General features: G+C 44.6%; 1 protein-coding gene across 1 annotated transcript in view; it reads left to right on the top strand.

The window, feature by feature from the left end:
- Positions 1-2121: 2121 nt before the first annotated feature.
- Positions 2122-26902, top strand: part of zfhx4 (zinc finger homeobox 4) — a 73867-nt gene continuing 49086 nt past the window's right edge. The window contains exons 1-3 of the mRNA XM_053487712.1: positions 2122-2512; positions 16985-19596; positions 20672-21174. Of these exons, the coding sequence (XP_053343687.1) occupies positions 17031-19596; positions 20672-21174 (3069 nt within the window). The 5' untranslated portion in view covers positions 2122-2512; positions 16985-17030. The remainder of the gene's footprint in view (positions 2513-16984; positions 19597-20671; positions 21175-26902) is intronic.

Genomic DNA, 26902 nt, shown 5'->3' on the forward strand with positions numbered 1-26902 from the left:
GTGTTAATTCAAGGTTCAAGATCAGGACAATAAATTACAATAAAGCATTACATTTAGACAGTGTTTGATTAAGAGCAGCTCCGTGGAACAGAGCAGGAGAGCAGCAGGGAAGGAAAGTCGGTAACGGTGCAGTCTTGGATGTAGAGGGTGCACAGGATATCAGAGCGTTCAGGCTTTTAAATTCGACTTACTTTTTGCATTTCATCGTGAAAAAAAAAGAATTAAAATGCGTGTGAGGTGCAGAGCCACGTGCACCGCATCATCCGCCAAAAAAAAAAAAAAAAAAGCATGCAACGATACAATGTAAACGACATGCAAAAGGAGTGAGTCCTTAAAAATCGGTAAGTTTATAAAGTCCTTCGCGGAAATGCAAACCTTTTTGCGTCGTCGCGTTTGTGCTTCAAAGAAGGTGAAAATTAAATGAAATAAAATACAAGTCGAGCTGAAGGAGGCTCGCGCTGAACACGTCGTGCCGGTGTGGATGCAATGCTCGGCTCGGTTGCCCCCCGGGTGTTTAAAAAAAAAAAAAAAAAAAGGATCTTTTGGGGCCAAATGAGTTCACGCCTCCGCTGACCAAAAGACCCGTAAAAAAGTCCAGACATGGCGGTCCGAGGGCGCGCAGCTTTTCCCCAGCACAGCTCACAGCATCCTTATCACCGACATGATCGCTCGTTTCTCCTGACCATCAGATCCCGAGCTCAGCTTCAACCGCCTTCGATTTTTCCCCCCACAAACCTGAGCCGATCTCTCTCTCACTCTCTCTGTGCTTTCTGCAGCATTTGGAGACCAAAAGTACTCCGAGAACCCGAGTCATGAGTCCTGGCATGATCTAAAACTTTAAGGATGTGAATACAGAACTGTGTGTGTGTGTGTGTGTGTGTGTGTTTGGTATAGTTTATTTTTGGAGGCCTGTTTGTGTGTGTGTTGTGTGTGCAAAGCTGCATGTCTGAAGTTTGCCATGAAACTCACTTGGGTTATTGATCTTTTCAGTATTAGCATTTATGGATTAAGTCTCAAGCCTGTAGCCTGGTTTATGTAACATAAACAGAAAGGTAACAATAAACGGAATTGTATTTTGTGTCATTGATCTGTTTTGCTGCACTATTTTCAGCCGCATTAGATATAAAACAGGAATAGGTGCACACTCGTCTGATTTTTTAAGATGGATTAGGAGATAAACATGCTTTTTGATTGCATTATTCTTGCATTACAATATTTAACGTACAATGTGGAATTATTATTATTATTATTATTATTATAATTAAAAAACAGTGTATAATTGACTTCTTGAAATTGATTGAGAGCAGATCTCATCCAATCGTTTTTTTTTCTTCACCAAAAACCTTATTTGACAAAGAAGAAAACAACTCCCAACTAATAAAACATCAGGCCTGCTTATATTTATATTTCGACTATTTTGTCCATGATTTTTCTTTCTTTCTGAACAATTACTGTCCCCTCTTTCTCTCTCACACACACACACGCAAACGTCATTAACACTAATATATCTTTGTTGCTGTTGTTGTTGTGTTTACAAGTATTTGATCAGAAAGTGCACAATGTTCCTGTTTAGTCAATCCAGAGCTTGAGATATTTTGCGTGTTTAACTGAAACCCGACAATATGCTGATTTTTCTTTTTTCTCTTATTATAAAAACCCCCATCGTTTTTTTTTTTTTTTTTTTTTTTAAAGCAGTAATGACTTCTAAAAGTGCTCTCATTGTTGTAGAGGACGTTCATCAGCTTGCTGTTGCTGTTTGCCCACCACCAGTATCTCCATGGCCCCCCCTTTAGACCGGACGTAGGTATCGCGATAGTCTGATTTCTCCTTCACCAAGTTGCACCAGCGCGTCGTTTGCAATGCGGAGACTGTTGATCACCTCACTAATTACGCCTCCCTCTCTCTCTCTCTCTCCCTCACTCTCTCTCTCTTCCTCCCTCCCTCTCCCTCTCTCTCTTTCTCTCTCTCATTACCAGAGTGCATATCGGGAATAGACACACACAGACATGCGCACTCAACTTAATCAGCCATTTTTTTCCTTTAAAAAAAAAAAACAGGGCTTAAACCGTAATAATTAGCCGAATAAAGACATATCGGATTTTCATTTCCGACCCTCCTTTTTACCCTGAGACCCCCCTCTCTGTCGCCACACAACCGAAAGCGCGAGGCGGCCGTGCGGCGCGGCTTTTACCGAGCGGACCCAGAGGATCGACTCGCTCTCTCTGTCTCTCTTCTCTTCTCTCTATCTATCTCTATTACTCTATCTATTTATCTATCTATCTATTCGTCTTTCATTCTCTTTTTTATCCGGCTGCATATTTTTGATCCTTTTTTTTTTATCTATATACATTTTTTTCCAAGATACTTGGAGGATTATTTGAGTTTTTTTTTTTTTTTCTTCTCTCTTTTTTTTGTTCCAACTTTCGGTCGCATTGGATGTGATTTTCTTCGAAAACGAAGAACATTTCGGAAGAAGGAGAAGGAGGAAGGAGGAAGCTGCAGGGGGGGACGAGTAAGTTTTTTCTTTCCTTTTTGTCCCCACTAACTTTAATGATCAATCACTTTCCTTTCTTTTTAAGTGTATCGTTAATGTATCTTTGTAGGCTGTGCCTTGTTTAAAGGCTGTCACGGATCAGATCGCATGTAGCCTACGGAACTTTTACCATTATTATCATAATTATTGTTAGTATTTACATCCCTAAAATATCCGATCTGACATTCTGATCCGCTCGGACTTCGCTTAGTCTTTCCATGAACGCGAAACATAACAGGACGCACAAACAGCGCGCTTTAGGTTTGGGTCCTATGATCTGATCAGATCTCATCTAATCTCGTCTAATCTGACCTATCCATGTCGATGTTCATCAGTAACACACTTGCATCATGTGGAAGAAACCAAAACCCTTAGACCAGACTGAACTGAAACAGCACTCCGGACCGCTTTGCGCTCTTCAAATGGTTCCCGGTTTGTTTCTGCGTCCTAAAAAATGTAGTTCCATGTCATTGTTAGAGTCTACCTGGTGCTCATGTGAGCCTGAGCAAAAAAACAAACAAACATCATGATAAAAACGGGGGAAAAAACAAGGAAGAGTTCGGAGAAATCCCAAACCGGAGCGTGACGTTTCGCTCTTTCTGTCTGTTTCCCTCACACACACACACACACACACACACACACACGCGGAGCCGCTTCCGTGTTTTTAGGATATGCTTCCATTCCTTTTCTTTCGTGTCCCGAGTCTCCGCAGGCTTTCCGCTGTGTCCCGCGTCTCCGTTCCCGCGTCCTCGTGTTTACAGCCGCTTCAGGCTTTACGAGACCAAGAGCCAAGGATGTAGTCAGTGTGTGTATGAGTGTGTGTGTGTGTGTGTGCCGTTGCTCGCGGGCCAGTTTGAGGTTCTCGGCTCCGATTGGAACCCTGGCGGTGGTGACACACCGGGATCGATCACCAGAGCGCAGGATAAAAACCCGCCAGAGAGCCGAGACTCAGCCTGTGTCTCAGTGCGCGCGCGTGTGTGTGGTGTGTGAGTGTGTGTGTGGAGACTATAGAGAGACAGAGAAAAAAAGAAAATCAGTGTGATTGTATGTGTTTTTTTTTTTTTTTTTTGCTGTTTACATGATAAAAAAACAAACAAACAAAACATTCCTGCTTTTTATGGACTGCACGGATCTAATCCTTTATTTTATTTATCTTTATATCTTTTTAATTCCACATCTGAACAATGCACATATTTTCTGCACATCTTTTACAGATTTGCTTGCATAGCCTTGGATTTATTTACAAATCATCTTGTTTGTATTATCATTATTGTTGTTGTTATTATTATTATTTTTAAATCTTGCATCGCACTGATAAAATAAAGCACTTTTTTATTCTGCAGGATTATATTTCTTTATCTCTCAGCTTTCAGGATTTTTCAAAGATTCCTTTTCTTTGCTTTGCGTCATTGGCTCGACCCACGGTGATCTTTGGTTTGTGTACTAGCAACAACAACATTCAGCTTCCACAGAGCTAATTATGTAAATTTACATAGTCACATCAGATTGTATTTCCATAAACCTTCATAGCACGTATGCAAAATGTTTGTCAGTCAGAAAAGACGTTCATATTTGCTAAAATGTTAGTCGTTATTCCAAGGGGTTGCTCGAAACAAATGTAGGCTGTGTGAGTGTGTGTGAGTGTGTGAGTGTGTGGCACTGGTGTAGCCTGTGGAATTGCTCCGAGTGTTGCTTTCTCGTTCGAAAAAACGTGCACGTTTGCTGTAGACGAGGACCTCGCATAGCATTTCCGATTAAAACCCGTAGAGCTAGCCGGGCCTGGCCTGTAGCGACTCTCTGATATTCAGATGTGTTCCTGAGGTACGATTGGCTCAGGGTCGGGGGAAAAAAAGTGTCATTTCTATGAAGCCAGATTGCCCTCTGCCTATACCATATTAATGTGCAAATCAATATTTCAAGGATTAAATTTCCCTTCCTCATATTTTATGGTTTCCACCTCAATAAGTCTCGAGTCTAATGGAAGAGGCCGAATGATTTAAAATCCCCCACAGCAGCGACGGTTGCTACAAGCCTGTTCAACACTGAAAATCCCATGGCAGTGCACAGGGCTCGACAGCCTCTGCCTTTCTGACATTAACACACATCGGCTCGACCGTAGCTCTGGTTGCACGCTAAAACATTGCTCTAATAATTAAGCAGGAGCTTTCCACACACACACACACACACACGGATGTAATGTATGCACATATTTCGGAAAGCTCCATGAATAAACAAAAGATGTCCATTCCCTACTGATATTTTTTTCCCCTTTTTCCTTCGGGAAATGTGTGTAGTGTATATTTTCCTTAAAAGGCCTTTTAAGAAGCACTCAGCAAAAAAATACAGGTTTTTGCTTCAGCATGATATTAAGCATTTAGCAATGACTTAAAAACCTCAGGCTCCGAAAACACAAAAACGGTGTGTTATTCCATTTGCGTCTGCGGAAATTCATTACGCTCTGTCCTGTACAGTGGAGCAGTTGAAAGGTTTATTTCTGTTTTCTTTAACCCCAGCGTTATCGTGATCCTCTAAGCTTTCGCTGTCCGTCATCAGGTGTTTGTTTTTTCTCCGTTCCTCCTGCACCATCTGGACTACATTCTGCACAGCTGCATGAATTTCAGATGCGATAGAACATTTTCTTTTTTTTTTTTTTTTTTCCCTCCCATTTGGCTCATCTTACACCTTTTGAAGAGACTCGCTTAATTTAGCTCGCTAAAAGAAACGCAGACAGATGAGGACAAAGGCCCCTTTTAATCTGACCACGGCTGTTTGATTTCCTTAAAGATTCCTTCACCGTCTCGAAATCCGCACATCGTCACACATCTGGGTGTGATGTTATGAGGATCTTTTCCTTGTCTGTTTTGCTAAGGAAATGTTTGTCAGTGCGTGCGAGACATGTTTAAGTTAGACCTGTCAAATCGAACATCAAACATGACTTATTTTTAATTTTAAGGGCGGAAAAATGGTGGCACTCATCACCGAGTGCTGGCTCGTCAAGAAACACGAGTAGTGAGTGATTTGTTTGTGCTTGATGTGGATTCGCCCCGCACTGCATGTTTAATAAAGACCACCGCTGTCTCTCTCTCGCTCTCGGGTTTGTGTGTCTGCGGTCCTGATGATTCCATGGACAGCGCTGAGAAAATTATCACATTGTTGGTCGAGGAACTGTGGGGCTTTTGTTGCAGGCCCAATTGAATTTGGTCTGGTTAGGAGGCTGCAGAGCACACTCCGTTCTGGAGAAAGCTGAGAAGTCAGGAGCTGGCTTAATGTATTAAGCGGGGGCCGTTTGGTGTCAGCCCCGAGGCCATTACGGACAAGGCCGAGTCCCCCCCCCCCACCCCCGCCCACCCCTCTCCCCTCCACCCCTACTATCCCTTCCTCTTCTTCGCTCAGATGCCGTCTGAAGGGTTAAACGCTCGGATTAGGTTCGAGCTCCGCGACGCCTGCGGAAAGTGTGAGCGAATGCGTGCAAGTTTCGTGTAATTAGCGCTTAATTATATTAACATATGCAAATTGTCAGCTCAGAGGGTTTGTTCAGCTGGCACAGATCAGCCGAGCACAAACGCCTCATTGTTCCCGGGGCAAATAATGGATTCGGAGTCGGATTGTGGAAACGCATAACCAGCTATCTAATTTAAGTCATACCATAGCGAAATTTCATTAGTCTCTACGGAGACAGGGTTAATTGTGCTGACTAATGGGCCTGTATACCAGCCACCCCTCCTGTTTTAAAAAAAAAAAAAGAAGTAATAAATAAATAAATAAATAAATAAATAAATAAAACACATCCCAGAGTAATCCGCCTGACAATGACACTTGTTTATACACGATTCCCTTGTGTGGGAATTTGCATATGCAAAACTCAGCTCGGGGGGGGGGGGCGGGCGATTATAAAAAAAAAAAAAAAAAGGGGTGGTCTTCCTTTTCCTCGTCTTGTTTGTCATGGCGCCTGACGTACGAGCGCGGAGACAACGAGGCTGCAGATGGGATCGTCCAACCTGGCAGCATTCTTCCATAATTTGTTTCTGATTAAAAGGCCAGACTGGATCTCATTCTGCTCGGGCCTTGGCAGGGAGAAGGTCGGGTCAGGGAAGAGTTTCCACAGCAACTAAAACTCTCTTCTTTTCCCTTCGGCTAATTAAATAACATTCTTAGAGCCTCTCCACTTGTTTTTTTTTTTTTTTTTTCGTCGAGGTGGAGGAAAGAGAATGGCGTCTCGAATAATCTCTAGTTTCCGTTAGCTTGCGTGTGTGTGTGTGTGTGTGTGTGTGTGTGTGTGGTAAAGGGGAGGGGGGGGGGCAGAGAGATACCCTCCACATTGCTAGTACTCCTGCATTAATCCTGTTTTTTGACAGAAATGTAAACTGATATAATTGCTTTTCACTGGGGGGAATGGGGGTTTGTACAAGTGTGAAAGCATCGGAAAAGGATTAGCATTTTTTTGCATAATGCACAGTGGCTCTGAATGGCCCACTGAATGGATGACTGAGTGACTGAGATGAAAGGCGAGCGAAAACGCTGCCTGCCTCTCTCTTTATTTCTGGGCCAGCTCTCCCTAAAGATGCGTTTGTCGAGGACTCGAGACAACAAGCACGCGGCTTCATATTCCAGGAGCCTCCCGAGATGCCTGCAGATTTTGTCATTACGTGAAGTAATATGTATGGTAATGGCCCCCTCTCTCCGCTAGTAAATAGAGGCTCCGGCTGCTTTATGCAGCAGCGTTTAGACACAATGGGAAGGCCAGGCACTCAATATTGCAGGTATTAAACCGCACCGAGGTGTTTTTATTGATAAAATACGAAGACGTATGTCTGATTATTATTATTATTTTTTTAAATGATAAAAACTCTATATTTAAATAGCAGCGCATTTTGACTGATTTATAAATGCGTGTGTTTGATTGGATGATGACATCACGCTGACGTGAATCTTAAACACATCAAATCAGCCGAAAGCTTGATGTGACAATAAAAAGAAACGACGGAGAGCGATTTCTTCATCTCAGCAGCGGTAATATTTCCATCAGAGAGACGGAAGAGAGGCGATGTCCCCCCCCCCCACCCCGCTGGTTTAACCCCCGTGAAAGGGGAACGCGCCACGCAGGAAGGACCCCGTCTGCGTTTCTTTTTGGAGAGGCCCTTCTCTCTGAGAGACAGGTCATGCTTTAACGTCTTGAGTGGACAATCCAGACACGCTTTACCAGATGTTGAACGTTGTACGCGCAGGACAGTCCTGCCTGTCTCTGTCCCCCCGTAGTACGGATGCTGTTAAAACGCCTCTGCCTCCGTAAAAAAGAGGAAGCTAATAGAATTACCGACGCCCCTACACTCCCCACCCTCATCTAACCCCCACCCCCCCCTACGGACATGCGAGCGCACATGAGTGATGAGGACACGGGCGTTTCGGACGTTTTTGCGAGCCTTGTTATGGGAAGGCCTTGTTATCGTGAGGAAATGTAATTTCTGTCCTCACTGAAAACTTTCATTATTGAACACAGTTATCTAAATGTTTTTGTTGCTCTTGGTCTACAGCCAGTAGGGATCGCATTACTTTTTCTGTCGGCCCCCACGTCTCGTCTAGGAGCTGGGGATTTTTTTCTTCTTCTTCTTCTACTTCTACTTGTTCTTCTTCTTCTTATGCTTTTCTCCTGCTTGGCATGAAGCCTCTTGTACAGGATATTCAAATAAATTAATAATAATAATAATAATAATAATAGTAAAATAAAAAACAGAAAGAGAAAAACATAAAAAGGGAGGGGTGTTGCAGCGCATGCAACATTCATGCCTTTATTCCGGCTGAAAAGGGAATTATGCGCAGAGATCAACATGATGGACCGTGTATGTTAATCATTTGGCCCAGAGCTGTGTATGAAATCCTGCGAGGTTAAGGAAAGCGAGAGAGAGATGCTGCACTCGTTTAATCGGAGAACACCGCCCTGCCTGCTGCCATGGCAGAGAGCGCGCCGGGCCTGCTTCAACCAATCAGGGTTGACAAACCAAGCATGGCCTGGATGGCGGGCTTTTCTTTCATTAGCAAAGCCTCCTGACAGCGAGGGATGCTAGCAGCTCAGGGGCTACTTGGGGCTACACACGTGTGTGTGTGTGTGTGCGTGTGTTTGGAGCATGTGGATGGTACAAGGGCTGAGAAAATCGTTGTCGTTGCCCCAAAACCCGAGGCTTAAGTCTGTATTTTGGGATCTTACTCATTAAAAACAACAACAACAATATAACAATGTGTGTGTGTGTTGTCTTGGTTTATTATCTATAGATAGATCATTGGATGGATGAGAGTTTTGCTGAAGCACTGGAATTTTAAATCCAGATCCTGCTTTCTCTCGCTCTCTCTCTCTCTCGCTCAGGCGCTCTCGCTGTCGTCGACAGATTCGTGTCACTGTTTGTTTTATGGATACGGTCATACTCTAAATAAGTTCAACGCCCTTTGCCCCCCATCTGAAGAGGTGCAGTTCAGATCAGTGACCTGCGGGGCAGATGGCATTTCCCAGAGACGTGAAATATTCGAACATGTGTTCATGCACCTTCTTCTGCGAAACCCATCTGCATGGCGCGCTGATCATTCCCTCTGAGAAGAAGCCATGAGAGCGTAATTGAATATGGATGACCAGTCGTGCCTTATGTAAACAAATAAGTGAGAGCTCTGCCCCCATTAATATTCATGGTGCTTAGTTAGCTCAGGACAATGAGCTGGGGATATTAGCCTGACCATGCCATGTGTGTGTGTGTGTGTGTGTGTGTGTGTGTTTATGGAGAAACAAGCAGCTTTCCAGACACGATCCCCGCACGCTGTTTGTGTTTCAGGCCTGAGGTCAGGAGAAGCAGCTGCCGTCTCCACAGAAGTATTTATTTAATGCTAGACTTCTCATATCCTGTCTCGCTGCAGCGGGCTGCCATGTGTGCCAGAATCATCTCTAATTATTCGCTTTAAAGATGGACGCTGTGTGGCGGAGGTGTTTCAGGTGGCACCGTAGGTCACCTCGTCAGCGAGGTATAATGACGGGGCAAGCGGTGGAGAAAATGAGCGGTTGGTGCAGCAGTTTGCGTCAAAGGGAAAAAAAAAGGATAAATAAACCCACAACCATTAGGGATCGTCCTGCATGATGGAGCATCTTCCTCGATTTTGGGCTTTTTTTTTAGGTGGGGGGGTCATTGCCTTGTGGATAATCACTGAAAGTTTAGAAGCGTAGCAGGAAAAGATGGTCAAAAATGTAGTATGAAAAAACCATTAGGGGAAATTGAGGTCACTCAGGGTGGGTTTAAAAAAAAATCAAATCAAGGATCAAGTGAGATGTAAAAATCATGTAGCAGAGAGATGTTAGAATTAGAGGAAGAGGTCAAGGGAGTGGAGTAAGGTATATTCCTCATGCCTCCATAATGATGCTATATATACACACACACACACACACACACACACACAGATATTTGATTTTCAGGTCAGGTTTCCTCTGCTTATTATTACCGCGTGGCATTTCACGACAAAACAAATCCCGCGTATTAACTTCCCAGACTTTGGAAATAATATGTTTTCTTCGCTTTAATTAACCGCCGGTTATGCTGACGCAAGGCTTCGCTCTCTCATCCAACTTCTCATTGACCTTAAAATCCCCCACCAACGTCTCATCCACCAGCCCAGATGTATGAAGCTGAAGCTAAAGCGCACCGCCCTTCCGTTCTCTGATAGCGTTCCCAGGCCGAGACCGGACCTTCAAATGGCACCGATGGAGAAAAAAAAATAATAATCAGCGTCTCTTTTAATGTTTCTCTTCATTACCGCGACTCAGATAGTTTTCTTGCCCTTTTCATCTAAAAGACAAATCTTGTGTTATTTTTTAAGCAAACCATTAAATTACAAATTAAATCTTAGTGAAAGATGTACAAAAAGAAAGACCGAAAAAAAAAAAACAATTATATTTTCGTGAGTCGTTTATTTCTGGCTGTTTTAGGAAGCAAATGGGAGAGAGTATGAGCGATTTGTTGAAGTCGACTGGTCCTGAGCCAGTTGGGTTGGAACGCTGCGTGACATTCATGTTGATTTGATAATGGAATATTGCGGTCCTAATCTAAGCCCACGCTAATTACATGTGACAGTTGTTTGTTTGGAGTGGAATCCAATTAAAATGTACAATTTTCAAACGGAACACTCGAGAGCTCTCGCCAAACGAAGCATCGACCCCGCGACGGCACCGAAAAAACTTTTTTTTTCCTTCTTCTTCTTCTTCTTCTTTTTTTCACAAAGGGTACAAACTCGCAACAGCTGTCAGTACGACGTTTGTTTAAAAAAGCAAATGCCTTTGGTCTAAAGTTCATTTGGAGCGCTCGCTAATTAAATATAAGCCCAGACTTTAAGTTAATTAGTAATTCTCTGGCTCCAGAAATATGGAGAGATATCACCGGGTCGGCTCACGTCCATCTCCATCGTGTCACGTCTGTACCGGCCGACATTTAATTTTATTTTTTGTGTGTGATTTATGCGTTTTGAAATATTTTGGTTGAGATTTGCGTTTAGTGTCTAACAGGTCTGGAATGTGAGCAGGGATACCTGGCCTGTGATTATGTTTATAATAGCGGATAATTACAGGACCGCCAGGCGGAGAGCGCCGTCTTTACCGAAGGGCCTTGAACTTTAAACCTTTGTTGTTTCTTGTGGAGAAATGACAGTGCAGAAAGGTCGGAATCGGAGAATTAATAAACGATGCGACCCGCAGAGTCGAGGCCGGAACGCTCGCGTCTAGGAAGAAGGAGCTGAACAAACTGCTGTTAAATCAAAAGGAATATAGACAGAGAGACAGAACGAGTGTGTGTTTGTGTCTCTCTCTGTCTCTGGCAGGCATATGGTCCATGTTTACTCAGTTATCTGCGTGTCCTGTCCAACAGCAGCATGACTGGCACGTCTGTAGCGTACATACCTAGTGAAGTCCACAAACGCTTCCCTTCATCACAGCTCGCTCGGAAAAAAACAACAACAAAAAAACAAAGACGATCAGCTTTTATCTAAACCTAGATTAAGTTTACGTCTTCTAAAATAATCCTGCTTTGTTAATTCCACTTAAATAACAACACACACTCACACACACACACACACACACACACACACACACACACACACACACACACACACACAAAGCTGCACGGCTCATGTGAAAAAAGAAACGATTTCCATAACCGGTACGATCACCTTCATTTTCTATACACTGTACCTCGTGCTTCACAAAGCCTCGATTGACCAGTAGATTAATATTTATTTAGCACAGGGAAATCAAGGGATTAGTCAGTCATCATTTTAATTCTAATCCTGCTTTGCATGGGCTAGACAAAGAGAGGGTGATTACCGCGCATGAGACTGGCAAAGCTGCAGTTAGATTCTTTCTTGTTGAGTATGGAACAAACACACACACACACACACACACACATTAATACACATACACACACTAAAACGAGAGAGCGAAAGAGAGAGGAAAAAAGGAAAAGCTGAGTTTTTTTTTTTGCCCTGTCAGAGCGAACACACTGTACGTGAGGACATGACGAGTCCGGCAGCACCGAGACGATGAATAAGAGAGTAACCAGTGCTCATTTTCCTCAGCGCCTCCTCTGAGAATAAGCATGTGTATTCATTCTCACATGAGCCTCCATGGTGCTCCGTGTGTGTGTGTGTGTGTGTGTGTGCGTGTGTGTGTGTGCGTTCACATGTGGATGTGTCATTAAAGTGCTGTACTCTCCAAATAACATATCCTCTCAGCTAATTAAGCTCAAATCCTCACAGGCGGTAGGAGGACACACACACACACACACACACACAAAAAGTAGGATAATGCACTGATTTGCATTCGAGCCATTTTTTTTTCCCCTTTGCAAAATATACAGTACAGAGTGCTGATGTGTCTCAGGTGGGAGGTCGAGCAGATGCATGCTTTTCTTTTTATTATATTATATTATATATATATATAAATATACCAGGTTCTCAACTCCCTATGTGTAATTCAAGTGAAAAAAAATGCAAAGTGTTGGAGTTCACTTTGCAAATCTGAGCATTAGAGAGAGAGAGGAGGAGGAAGAGGAGGAGGAGGAGGAGGATGTGGAGGTGGGCCATAAGTGATGATTTGCCATCACATGGGCACCAGAAAGAAAAGACATGAAACCAGATGTGGGGTGAAATAAAAGGCTAAAAGAGGAAGGCCGGTGGAGAACCTGCTTAAAAAAAAAGAAATAGTGTTCCCCTTTTCGCCCCTGATCTCTCTCTCTCTCTCTCTCTCTCTCTCTGTTCCTGTGAATGTTAATGATTTTTCTTCTTCTTTTTTCTTTTTCTCTCTTTTTTTTCACCCCTCCCTCTCTCTCTCTCTCTCTCTCTCTCTCTCTCTCCCTCCCTTTCCACCTCCCTCCCTCGCTCTTCCAGAGACACAGCACCATTGTTTGTTGCGAGGGCTCTTTTCTTTCAAACTTAATTACCTTCTCCCCTTTGTGGCGACTCGGGCTGAAAGTTTGCGCCGTGTCACGAGAGGTCGTCACACATTCTTGTGCGCCGGCCCTCGTTAATGGCGGCCGCGCAGGCGAGGCAGAAGAACCCGGGCAACATCAGCAGGAAGCTCTAAGCCGGTTAATGCAGTATAATTGTCTGGACATAGACTGGCCTTTGTTTGTGCGGTTCATTTCGAATCAGTCGTAATTAACTCCAGAGTGTTTCCAGATTGCCGGGCAAAGAAAAATTGCAGCTTTGAATTTGGAGTGGGGGGGGGGGAGAAGAAGAGAGAGAGAGAGAGAGAGAGAGAGAGACATTAGCTATGTAGATTATGTTTCTCTTTGATACCAGGCCCTCATGCTAAAAGTTTGCAAATGGGTGAGGGGGTCGTCGAACCGAGCACAACTCCGAGCCTTTCTCTTCTCTTTTCTTGGGCAGAATTAACAAGTAACACATGTCATATATTCATACATATATATATGTGTGTGTGTGTGTGTGTGTGTATAGCTAATGCTTGGAGGCGCTTGAGCGTGTTTATACAGGTTTGCATTTTGGACATGGACTACAGATTTGTCTTCATGTCACCGACGTTTGAATTTATCTCCTAAAGGCTGTTTTGCGGACAGGTAATTTGTACAGAAAGATTCCCGTGCTACGCGTCTGCCACCGCAGAATCGCGCCACACCCGGCGGTAATGATACGGTGCCTATTGAAAATGAGGGCCTTAAACGTATCTGTGACACCAGGGAGTCCCGCTGCTTCTCCTGTTACACCTCAAGGCAGACTTCGCATAAAAGGCAAAAGTGAAAAAAGAATGCACAAATATATCCTTTTATTGTTTTTTTTTGTTTGTTTTTTAACTTATTCCCATGGATCCTTTAAACAAGAAAGCATTAACCCCTCCCTCATCCCTCCCTCCGGTGTGTCCTAAGAACCCAGAAAAAGAAAAGTCCTGTTGATGTCCAGATAATACCACTTTGATGGATTTCTCATCAGCTTGGCAACAAATAAACAGGTATAATTACTCTCACGAAGGCCTATTCATGGCTCCACTCACACCGTGACTCCCTATTGTCTTTGTCCAACTCACTATGACATTTTGATAGAGGATTTAGCGAAAGGGGGAAAAAAAAAAAGCCCGAGACGACTCGGGAGGGGGGAGCTTGGTGGGGCGGGGGGTTGACCTTTACTAAACCTGATATAGTTCAAAGATATTCCTCTTTCTTTTTCTTCTTCTTCTTCTTCTTTCCCGCATGTTAGCGCTCTAACTTTTTAACCTGTGTTTCGTCTTTTACCCAAAGACAGAACGAATCAAAAGTAATGTCTTAGAGGGGAGAAAAAGAGCAAGTGAAATCCTTAGCTTAGAAGTGCAACAAAAAAGAAAGAAAGAAAGAAAAGAAAAAGAAAGAAATGCCTGCTGTCTTTCGTTCTCGGTGCGCTCCTTTAAATAAAAAAAAAAGATAGAAAGAAAGAGAGAGAGAGAGAAAAGGGTGACTGAGGGGGAGGCAGCGGAGAAAAACAATAGCCAAAAGAGTCCCTCAGCCCTCTTTTCCCAAGAACTTAGCGCTGCGACGAAGCGAGCATTCCTGCCCCATTATTCCTCTCTCTTGATCAGATCACATTCTTTTTAATCACTTCACAGGGCCGAGTCTCCACGGACCGTGGCGAGAAGGGGGCCGGGACAGTCTTAATTAAAAACCTGAGGTAGAAACACTGTTTGCCGTTGCTTTGTTCCAATGGGAAAACCGGGAACTGTTTCTCCATGCAGGCAGACCTGTCCTCATTGTTTTCAGAGTCCTTTCTGTTCCGAGGGAAAGGTCTTTGTATTCAGGAGCGCTTTTTTTGTCTCTCTCTCTTTCTCTCTCCCAAGCCTTCTCTTTGTAGGTTTAGAAATAAATTTTTAAAAAAAACACGGAGGAAAAACTGTTTCACACTTAAGTCAGCTGGTGTGGGATTGGGAATCTGTGAAGACGCCTGAAATGGCGAAACGAAAGGAGGAAGTCATTTGATATAGTAATTGTTTGTCTCTTGTGTCTCTACTGTAGGTTTCAGGTTTGTCAAAGTGGGGTAGAAAACGATTAGCTCGATCGAACAGACACTGAGAATGTTCAGACTACGTACAGTAACAACGTCAAAGTTCACGCGTTTGTTCGCGCGTTCCTAAACCCCTGCGAACATATCGGAGGAAAATCCAACAATACATCCTCAAACTTCATCCCGCTTTTTTTTTTTACAGCTCGCAATTAACGAATATAAAAGGATCAAACAGATTAAGCGACACCTGCGAATGAAAACATGGGAAAAGCTCAGCGCTGCGGTTACATCTGCTAACCATCCCGTACAAACCTAAAGACGTGTAGTACAACCGATACACGTCACGTCCTGACAGGGAGTCCGTGTCCATCATGTGAAGGTCGTTCTTTAATGACATGCACCCAAGACAGAATGTGGCAGGAATGTGCTGCTGTCTATGGCACACACTCGCACGCTCTCACTCACACACACACACACACACACACACACACTCGCATGCAGGCACACACTCTGTTACCGTGCACCCACAGGCTCTGAAGACACAGCTGCTGGCTCTGTGATGGTGCCTTGTGATCTTGCAGGGGAGATGCACAAATGATCACAGGAGAGCTCTGTAATCTGGGCCCGGCCTCGCCGCCAAACGTGCTTTTAGACACACATTCCTGCAGGATTGCATAAATGCTGGCCCACCTACTCCCGTCTGTTTTTTTGGGCGGGAGGAAGCTTGTTTTCGGGGTTGCTAATTTTGCACTCGGATAAGACAAAGACAGATTTTTTCACAGGTTGTTAGTTTTTTTTTTTTTTTTTTCTCCCACAATTTTTTTTTACTTGCCTAAGCTATCTTTATATATTTTTGTTTTCACCTCTACTAGCATGTCTAGCCAGGGGTTGTTTTAAATTATTCTAAAAATGCTTCATAGGCAAAAAATAAAATAAAATAAAAAATAACCACAACCAGACACTTATCATCATAACTATTATTATTATTATTATTATTATTATTATTTGCAAATATTTCCAGTTCCACTCATTTTAGTGTTATTTGTCTTTAAGTTATTATTTGAAATTAACGCACCAGTCTGGCATTGTAGCAAAGCTATCATTTAGCCTTTTTTTGGAAACATGCAACATGACAGAGATTCATTTCCTGATGTGCCCAGGGCACAGGGGTCGATAGTCAGGCTTCACATCTGCATTCCGGACCTGAAGACCAAATCATCCATGAGCCATGAGAAAGAGAAAGAGAGAGGAAAAAGAGAGAGAGAGAGAGAGAGAGAGTAATAGAGAGAGAGAGAGAAAATGATTGAAAGATTTTCATCAGTGAGGCACACGTATGATTTGTGAAAGCCTGGAGAGAGGCTGATTGAAGCAGTGACGGTTGAAAGATGGGCAGCCTTCCAAGATTGATAACATCACAATGGTATTTCAAATGGTGTTTCTCATGTGCCAGGATTTTTTTTATTTTATTATTTTCTTTATTTTTTTGGAAGGTGCCAAATAAAGAAAATGGAGAGGGAAAAAAATAAATAAAATGAAATTATTGGATGGTCCCCTAAGGATGATTGGAGTGTGTTGGTGTGTGTGTGTGTGTGTGTGTGTGTTTGCAAAATGTTTATTAGAGTTCGGCCTGGATGTTAGGTCAGCGCTAGAATTTGGATAGGTGCGTAATCAGGGCTTGTTAAATACCCGCTGGATCTTTCAGAGGGAGCAGTCTGATTAAATCAGCAACACAGGAAAGAAACCGGTGGTGATTTGAATTTTCTTTTTGGACTTTCCCTACGCCAGGTTTCGTAATCATGACTCGTTTTTGTGTGTTGTTTTTTTGAACAGTACTAGAGTGCTGTACTTTATGTCGTACGTTTAACATGAGTTGTTGATTTGATCCTTTACCGCTGTACATATTCTTAACTGTTCTCTCTTTGTTTTTTTGTTTTTTGTTTCCCCACACAGGTCCCTGACAGACTGGATGAAATGAGATCCCCATGTAGCGATTGCCATGGAAACCTGTGACTCTCCTTCTCTTTCATGGCAGGAAAATGGGCAGAAGATATCAAAGCTACGTGAAACGCCACATCTTGATAATGAGGTGCCAGAGAAAGTCCTTGGGATGGAGCCTGACAAGGAAAACAGCCCTGCGGACGACAACCTAAGGACGGACGAGAACCGGCGAGAGTTTGCATTGGGATTGAGCACGGAGAATGCGGCTGCCGCCCCAGGCGCCTCCACTAAACAGATCCCCTGCAACGAATGTGCCACTTCTTTCTCAAGTTTACAAAAATACATGGAGCACCACTGCCCGAACGCCCGCCTTCCCCTTTTGAAGGACGAGAACGAGAGCGAGGTCAGTGACCTCGAGGACAGCGATGTGGAGAACCTGACAGGAGAGATAGTCTACCAGCCTGATGGCTCAGCTTTCATTCTTGAGGACTCCAAAGAAAGTGGTCAGATCGCCCAGTCAGGTATCAAAAGCCTGTTTTCCCCAGCACTGTTTTCAAACTCTCAAATCGGTGCCGGGGACAAGACTGAGCAGTCTGTCACTGCCCCCATGTCCTTTTACCCACAGGTGATCAATACTTTTCACATTGCTTCATCCCTCGGGAAACCATTTACAGCCGATCAGGCTTTCCCAAATACCTCAGCATTAGCAGAAGTTGGTCCTGTGTTGCACAGTTTCCGTGTCTACGATCTCCGACACAAGAGTGATAAAGACTATCTTACCATTGATGGCGCAGCCAAAAACTCCTGTGTGTCCAAAGATGTTCCTAACAATGTGGACTTGTCCAAATTTGATGGTTGCATAAGCGACGGGAAGAGGAAACCCATTCTGATGTGTTTCTTGTGCAAGCTTTCTTTTGGTTATAGTAGGTCGTTTGTAACCCATGCTGTGCATGATCATCGGATGACCCTCAACGAGGAGGAGCAGAAGCTCCTTAGTAATAAATGTGTCTCTGCCATCATACAGGGCATTGGCAAAGACAAAGAACCTCTTATAAGCTTTCTGGAACCAAAAAAATCTAATTCTGTGTTACCCCACTTTTCTACTGCAAACTTCATGGGCCCTGATTCAGGCATTCGCGGCCTGTGGAACGCCTTACACGTAGAGAACGGCGATTCCTTGCAGGCCAGTTTTGCCTTTTTGAAAGGAAGTGCCAGTTCAGCTTCCTCTGCAGAGCAGTCACCCAGGAGTACGCAAATGCCAAAGGCTGAGATAATACTTGGGGGAACACCTGCCTCAGCACTTAAGTCTCCTGTCGGCTCTGCTTCCCTCCATTGCTCATCTCCGGGGGCTAGGGACCAGGAGAGCAACTGTGAGCGGCAGAAGAACGCTAGCACTTTGCATTCTAATGGGGAGTTCCCCATCAAAAGCGAGCCGGGTGATGCAGTCGATGCAGAGGAGGACGATGATATGTACTTAAACGAGCTTGACGATGACGGTGTAGATGAACTAGTGGACAATACCAGTAGCAAAGATTTCCCTCTTTTAAACCAAAGCATTTCTCCTTTATCATCCAGTGTGCTAAAATTTACTGAAAGGGGTAGCTCTTCTTCTTCTGTGACTGTTCCTGATGACCTAGAAAAGGGTAAGCACGTTTCCGCCAGCAGGGACTGCAGCAATGACTCTGTCAACTGCAGCGGAGGCAGCAAGGACTACAGTGATTCTAACGGAGGCAGAGATGGCACACCGCCCTCTCATCCCCTCGACCTGATGCGACGAGATGACGAAAGCCCAGGCCCTCTGCACCAGCACGCTGCCACACCCAGTACGCCCAGCACTCCTGGTCCAGCGGAGGGTTCCCCGGGCAGCGGCATCGAGTGCCCAAAGTGCGATACTGTGCTCGGGTCTTCCCGCTCTCTGGGCGGCCACATGACCATGATGCACTCACGGAATTCCTGCAAAACGCTCAAGTGCCCCAAGTGCAACTGGCACTATAAGTACCAGCAGACGCTGGACGCCCATATGAAGGAGAAGCACCCGGAGTCGGGTGGCTCCTGCGCGTACTGTCGCACTGGACAGGCTCACCCGCGCCTAGCCCGGGGAGAGAGTTACACATGCGGGTACAAGCCTTTCCGCTGCGAGGTGTGCAACTACTCCACCACCACCAAAGGCAACCTAAGCATTCATATGCAGTCGGACAAGCATCTTAATAATGTGCAAAACCTGCAGAATGGCACCTCAGAGCCCACCTACAACCACGCTGCCCCTGTCACCGGTGGCGCCCTCAGTGGGTGCAGTGCACCGTCGCCGTCCAAGCCAAAGCAGAAGCCCACTTGGCGCTGTGAGGTATGTGATTACGAAACCAACGTTGCACGTAATCTACGCATTCACATGACTAGCGAGAAGCACATGCACAACATGATGCTCTTGCAGCAGAACATGAAGCAGATCCAGCACAACCTTCACCTGGGCCTGGCGCCGGCAGAAGCCGAGCTCTATCAATACTATCTGGCTCAGAACATCGGCCTGACCGGCATGAAGCTGGACAACCATTCAGATCCACAAATGATGATTAACCCTTTCCAAATGGATCCCAGTGCTACCACAGCTCTGGCTCCTGGGCTGGGTGAGTAGAATTTTGTTCATCTGTGTGTTTGTTTGTCTTTGTCTCTTTGTCTCGCCCTCTCTCCCTCCTTCCCTCCCTCCCTCTTGCCCTCCCTCCCTTCCTGGCCTTGTCACTCTTTCTCCCTTTTATCACGCCACCCATTATTGTATCCTTCCCCTAACCTAGTCCTTGATTAAAAAAATGAGTATGAACTGCCTCATGGGAATTATTCTTAATCTTACGTTCTTAATTTTCTTAAGTCAGCTTAATCCATCTCCATCTCCCACCCCTACCCCGAAAGACCTTATCTAAAAACCAACAGTATGGAGTAGATTTCCCCCTGGAACTTTCACAATGACCTGACAGCAGCTTTCTCACTCTTTTTATCCCCACTCCGGAGCTGCAGGTCATGACCGAGCAGATGCAGCCTCCGAATTCTCAGTGCTGAAAACAAATGCCTCTCTGCATGTCTTCACCTTAACTCTTAGCACGAGCTGGCACATATATTAGCCCGTCACGGTCCATTGTTTCTGTGAATTCAATGTCCTTTATTCAAAAAGGAGCCACACACACTTATAGTTTAAGCTGAGCAGATTGCTACATATGGTCTACAAAAAGGTCCAGATATTGTTCTGGTGAAAATTATTGAATTTTCTTTGTAGCACGTTAAGAAACGAGGTGCTCGACTTATAAAACAGGGTAAGGATCAAAGAAACGTACGATCAGCCGCGTGTAAGATAATCTGCTTCATGTTCAGGGTTTATATTATAGCAGATTCTTTCTTTTTTTATTGATCAACTTTCATGTCTACGGTGAAAGAAGAAGAAAAAAAAAAACAGTACATACTCAGGAACGACATGCCCAGTAGGAGTAATTAAAGCTATCTGATGGGGGGGGGTTTGGAAGTTGAAAGGGATGATTGTAATTGATCCTGATTCAATCCTATTACGGCTTTTTATAGTTAAGGCTTTATACAGTCCACTACTCCTCACCACGGTTTTATTTTAGCAAATCCTTTTGTGTGGGTGCCCTACTCCAGTTTCTCTTAAAAACATCTACCTTTGTCCACATCTTCCTCTCTTGTCCTTCCCTGCAGTAAATAATGAGCTGCCGTCAGAGCTGCGTCTCACGAGTGGTCAGCTAATGGCCGAGGATTTGTCCATCCTCTCCGCCGGAGAGCTGTCGCCTTGCATCAACGACCCGCTGCTGAAACTTTTCCAGTGCGCCGTGTGCAACAAGTTCACCACGGACAGCCTGGAGACTCTGAACGCCCACGTGGCGGCCGAGCGCCTGCTCCCGGAAGACGAGTGGAGGGCCGTGATGGGCGACGTGTACCAGTGCAAGCTGTGCAACTACAACACGCAACTCAAGGCCAATTTCCAGCTCCACTGCAAGACTGATAAGCACATGCAGAAGTACCAGCTGGTGGCCCACATCAAAGAAGGAGGCAAGGCCAACCAGTGGCGTCTCAAGTGCATCGCCATCGGCAACCCCGTGCACCTGAAGTGCAACGCCTGCGACTACTACAGCAACAGTGTAGAGAAGCTGCGGCTACACACCACCAACCAGAGGCACGAGGCAGCGCTCAAGCTTTACAAGGTCAGGGCCTTTTCACCCCAAGCTTTACTGATCTGATATCTTTCTAATCTGTGTGTGTGTGTGTCTGAGCGAGTTCCTGTGTGACCATGAGCTGGTGTGTAAGTGTGTGTGTGTCTATGTGCGCATGCCCTACCCAACCCACACTCTATGCCGTAGGCTGATTTGCTAAATGTAAACCAGAGTATGTACATTATCCTTCTCCATTACACCTCATAATGTAGCTGAGGTAAATGGACAGCGGCTAGCGCAGCAGCCTGAGACAGAGCGCTGATTCAGTGCCTGTGGTCGAGCACAGGTAAATACGGGCTATTTGTTTTCCAGCACCTTTGTTTTTATGATGTCAAATGTCATTAAGCGAGCTGTAAATTTGATTTACCCCTTCTACCGTCACTCTTTCCCAGTCTTCCCTCTCCCGTTTCCTGTAAAGACGCCCCAGGCCGGGGACATACTGTACCAGTCAGGCTATTCATATGATGCCTTTCGAAAATCAAACTTAATCGAGTTTCGTGTCAGAAATATCGATATTTGCGCAGCGAGCCAGGGGTGATATTTGGTTCTGTGAATGTGTTTACTTCACCGAAAAAAACAAAAGGAGGGAAAAAAATCTGCTTTGTCACCTTGGAGTGAGGGACGCTCTCCAGAAGTGACTTAAGAAGATGACTAGTTGTGTGCACTGAAAAGTCTCTCTGTTTAGTTTTTTTTTAATCAGTGGACGCAGGTCGCGTTTGGGAATCATTGGGATGGAATCCTTTGGACGGAGTTCTCCTGGCGAAATATAGGACAGACGATCCACAGGGTGGTAGGGACTTAAAACCGAAGCCATTGTAGTATCATCCTGTGCTTAAGTGCTTTTGGGTGTTGACTTACTGGCCTGGTGTGATTGCCTGAAACAATAATACTGATATCCTGAAATCATAGACCTACCCAACATCCCAGACTCATTAGCGGACTTCTCTGGATAAACCATATTAAGGTAATGAGGATCTATCGACCAGCCTCAGTCACTTTTGGCAAAAGCGCATACGCATGAGCCGAACCCTCTCCGGCTGTATATTTAGAAAAAAGTTAATTTAGCGACTGACAATGGCTAGACTGCGCCCGGAATTGGCAGGTCTGTAATCGTAATAATGAAATACGATTTTATTACCCCGCCGCAGAACGAAAGCGTCTCAGAGGGGCCTTTTAACAGGGTACACCGAAAAAGAGAAATACACAAAGAGGCCTTTCCAAGAATATTCATTTAACCATAAGACTGCACCAGAAAAAAAAGAGCGAGAGAGAGAGAGAAAAAGAAGACTCACTTTCTTCATGCATTCACTCAGTGTTAGTGATGTGGCGTTAGTAACTGAGCAACAAAGAGCAAATCCTCTGACGAGTGAAGTCAGCGTGAGCCAAATGAAGCCCTGAAAGACTCGCATGTGGAATTTTTCAAGCCTGGCATTAAAAACCCTGTCCATGGGAATGTTTTGAAATCCTTAGCAGTTTAAAACTTCTCTTTTTTTTTTTTTTTACACCCCCCCCCCCTCTCTCTTTTTTTTTTTCATAAGGGCTGCACTAATTCTCTAAGCAAACAAAAAAGGATTCCATGGCAACAAAGATCATGTAGGAAGACAAGTAGACTGAAGATTAGGAGGTGAGAAAGGCCTAGCTTAGTCATGAGCTCAAAAGCACGCGGTTGTTGCTGCATGCATGGACATGGCTGCGGGTGCAGGTTGTTTGCACGCTCGTGTACACGAGTGCGGGTCACTGCCGGCGTTTTTTAAAACGTCTGCATTAGATATCATTAAAATCGTGTCGCCACGTGACAATCCCACCGATCCTGAATACGCTAAAACACTTACACGTGCGGCCTGGCGGTGAGATGTTATTTATAGGGATGTTTTTAAAATAACGAGTCCGAGTATGACGTGGTCGGTAGTACTTTTTTTTTGTTTTGTTGTTTTTTTTAACCCATTCCTTTCTCCTGACGCGGAATGAAAATAGCAGGTGGCTGTTGTGGGGATTTAAACCGTGCCATTGTTTTGCGTTCACGTGTCAGTAAATCCAGGAGCAGCATGACAAAGCCGAGTTTTTCTTTGACATTCGAAAGTCCTAAACGAGGAAAAAGAATTTAAGTGAAGTAACCTAATCAAAGCTTTATTTCAAAGAGAGATGTTTCAGTACAGAGGCCTTGCACAAAAAGACATGAAAGTGATTTCTAAGTATTTATTCAACCTTTTTTTTTTAATACAGAGCACTGAGCGAGAGAGCAGTATCCGTTTGTCCGTCTGTCCGTCCGTCTGTCCGTCCTGTACTCTTGCCTGTCTCTCTCTCTCTCTCTCTCTCTCTCTTTAGTACTTTCTTTTTTTCCTTTAATGCCAGGAGAGGGAAATCTGTTTTACAGATGCCGGCTTTAATGTGTTTGGCAGAAATGAGAATATTTCACTCATAGACATATGGTTGTAAAGCTTAAAAAAATAGAGACTTCTTTATTTGACCAGAAAAACACCTCTCTTTTTATGTTTAAAGGTGAAAGGCACATGGGATCGGGGTAGTTTGGCCGGGCGCACGAAAAAGAACAAAGCGTTGACGACGTTTCCATATGGACCTGGAAATACTAAATATCTTTATGGCCAAGAAACGACTGCATATACACACGAAAAGTTTTATTTTTGCGTATTTTTCCACAAAAATACTCTGGACGCTCCTGCATCCAGGGGTACGATTATATTTGCAGAAGATTACCGTTTTTTCTCCCCCCTAAATAAATACTTACTATAACAAACTTTGGATCCTCGTGGGCTGTTCCACACCGCCATTAGTCCGTGTGACTGTTTGGATTTCGCCTGTAATAATGATCTATGGTCACGATATAATTATTAATAATAAACACTCAAATAAGTGCAGATGTGGGACGGAATAAATCTGTCATGACCATTCAAAGGCGGCGTAACGCTCGGTTAGGAAATGGCAGGAAATGTGTGTTTCTCTAAAGAGAGGATTTGCGCTGGGCATTTGGGTCATTTAGAGGCAAGAATGTTCATGGTCAGTGTGTCGGAGTCGGAGTGTGAGGAAACTCAAATACCAAACCGCACCTGTTTATCAGCTGGGCCTCTCTCTCTCTCTTTCTCTCTCTTTCTCTCTCTTTCTCTCTATTTGTCTCTCTGTCTTTCCCTTTCGATCTGGATGTCCAGCATCCCACTGCACTGTCCAGGAGTTATAACGTTCCCGACTGCCGCAGCCGATCCGTATCTGTCTGGAAGCCGCCACATGATTTCCATATTTGTATTCGTCCTTTGCTTCTCGTCCTCCATCTCCTCTTCCTCCACACTTCCCTCCCGCTCTCTCTCTCTCTATCTCTCTCACTTTCATTTCCACCAAGACCACCGGGACCCTGGCACATACACTGCTCATCCTTTCTGGTGGAGAGGGGCACCGGCTCTCCATAGTCCTGTCCCCGGGGAGCAGCAGATAGCCCATCTCATTATCCATGATACGGATGGCAACATCATTGGACGGGGCAGGGAAATGAGAGGGGAAATTAAAAGAGGAGAGCACGAGAGAGAGAGAAAGGGCGAGCGAGGAGGAGGGGTGCCGAGGGGCGGTGGAGAAAAGGAAAAAAAATGAGATCGAGAAATAGGAGACATTTTAGATTTATCCGTTGTTGGTTTTTTTTTTCATTCCAAAAATAAATAAATAAATAAATAATCTCATCTACGAGGGCAGTGTATCCTCGGCTGTTTCTTTTTTACCTGATTGAAAAAAAAGAAGAAGAAGAAGAAGAAATCAAGATGGCCACCAATTGATAGGCACATTATTAAGTCCACACCGTTATACCACACTCATTACTGAAGGTCAAGCCCACGTCCCTCTCATTTGAAAATCAAATATCCCATATATATGCGGCTATAATTATTGGACTGTCATTCCAGCCCGCGCGATCCCACAACCGGGAGGAGATGGAGTCGGATCCATTTGGGTTAAAAAAAAAAAAAAAAAAAGTGGTGTATAGCGCGAGCACGGAAGACCTGTGCTGCATCATCGCGCAGACCTTCATCACCTACTTCTTCATTTTTTTGCTCGTTCGGTTTTACACTAGTCTTGTTTTTCCAGGAGAAATCTGAGACGCTAAAGCATGAAAGGACACATGCGTATGTCCGTGTAGACTTGGATCAAGGCGTGATTATTTCTGCATGCATAAACACACACACGCACATGCACACGTGTGCCCTCCCTCCCCTCTCCCTCCCTCCTTCTTCTGCCTGCTGGAGCGACCAGATTATTCAAACGCTCTCATCTTTCACCTGCGCCGGGATTACAATGGGAATCTGTCAGAGGGAGGGTGCGCGGAGAGGGGGAGGAGGTTATAATTAAAGCATAAAGACAGACGAGTGCGGCTGCGAAAAAACACAAAGCCCAGGGCTTTGACCAGGCCTCTGTTAATAATCCGCGTAGATATTAACAGGAAAAGGAATTTTTCCGTCTTTTCAACCTACGGAAGCAGACGATCATGTGTACGCTCGAGCTCCAGGTGACGCGCGACACTACACACCAGCGACTTAGCCGATCCCCACTCCACCACCTCTCTCTCTCTCTCTCTTATCGTCTCTTGTAACGTGTTTCCCCCGTTTGAGAATTCTCTGATATTAATAACCAGACGTGATCTTCCTGCTGGCCCGGGGGTCATCCAGGCTGGCCAGGTCAGCCCATTTGTCTGTGTGCAGCCACTGTGAAGGCTATTGAGGCTGACAGGTATGGGAGCAGCAGCAGGGGGTGGAGGGAAGGAGGACGAGTGTGGAGCGGTGCACAACCAAAAAAGGAGCGTCACACTGCCGGAAAACAAAGAGTGGCAGAAGTTTGTCATTTTTTCCCTCCTCTTTCATTCCCTTTTTTTTTTTCAATCCTTCCCCCACCCTGTTCAGTTCTCCTGGGATTTTAGAGCCAGCTTAACAAAGGATGACTCATCAAGCGCTGATAAGGCCGGCGCTGAAAGGAGTTGAATTGCAATAATATGATACTCTTGGTTAAAAAGGAAAAAAAGAGGGGAAAAAAATTGAGAAGGTAATTAGCTTTGTTTTAAGTCTCCAGACACAGAGGTGGGCGCAAATGTAAGGACTCCTGCCTGGAAAGGATTATTGGACGATAAACGTATGTCTGCACATCACCGATTCCCACGAGCTTTCTCATTCTTCTCCTTTTTCTTCTGGTTCAGTTCTGTGTGTGTGTGAGTGTGAGTGGAAAAGCTCAAAGCATGATGAAGCCGTTCGCTTATTGACTGGAACCGAAAGGCTGTGAATGCGATCGATATTCAGCTCGATATTTATTGATAATATTTAATAACTCCACGGCCTGGGACAGTAAAGTCAAAGCAGAACAACAGTCACGGGTGACAGTTTTTTGCATACATTACCGCGCCCAAATGCCAGACAGCATACCTCCGGTAATTGGTTTTAAACATTAGGTGCTCGCTGAATAGATGAGTGGTGTGTGATATTCGATTACAGAGCAAAGAACCCATTTAGCCTCCTGTTCTTCCTCAGCCAGGATTTCCAACACAATACGATTTACCTCCCTTAGGTTCAGCAGGATTAGACCGCTACTAGTAATCCTCCATGCTTTGAAATAGACCTGATAGAAGTCCCGCTCAATTGTTTGGGATTACATTCATGAGTTGGTTAAATGAACCTGTTGAAATATTTGTGTTTTTTTTTTCTTTTCTTTTTCTTCTTTTTTTTTCTTTTGCCGGGCG

The sequence above is a fragment of the Clarias gariepinus genome, chromosome 26, assembly GCF_024256425.1.
Source record: "Clarias gariepinus isolate MV-2021 ecotype Netherlands chromosome 26, CGAR_prim_01v2, whole genome shotgun sequence".
NCBI classification, from domain to species: Eukaryota; Metazoa; Chordata; class Actinopteri; order Siluriformes; family Clariidae; genus Clarias; species Clarias gariepinus.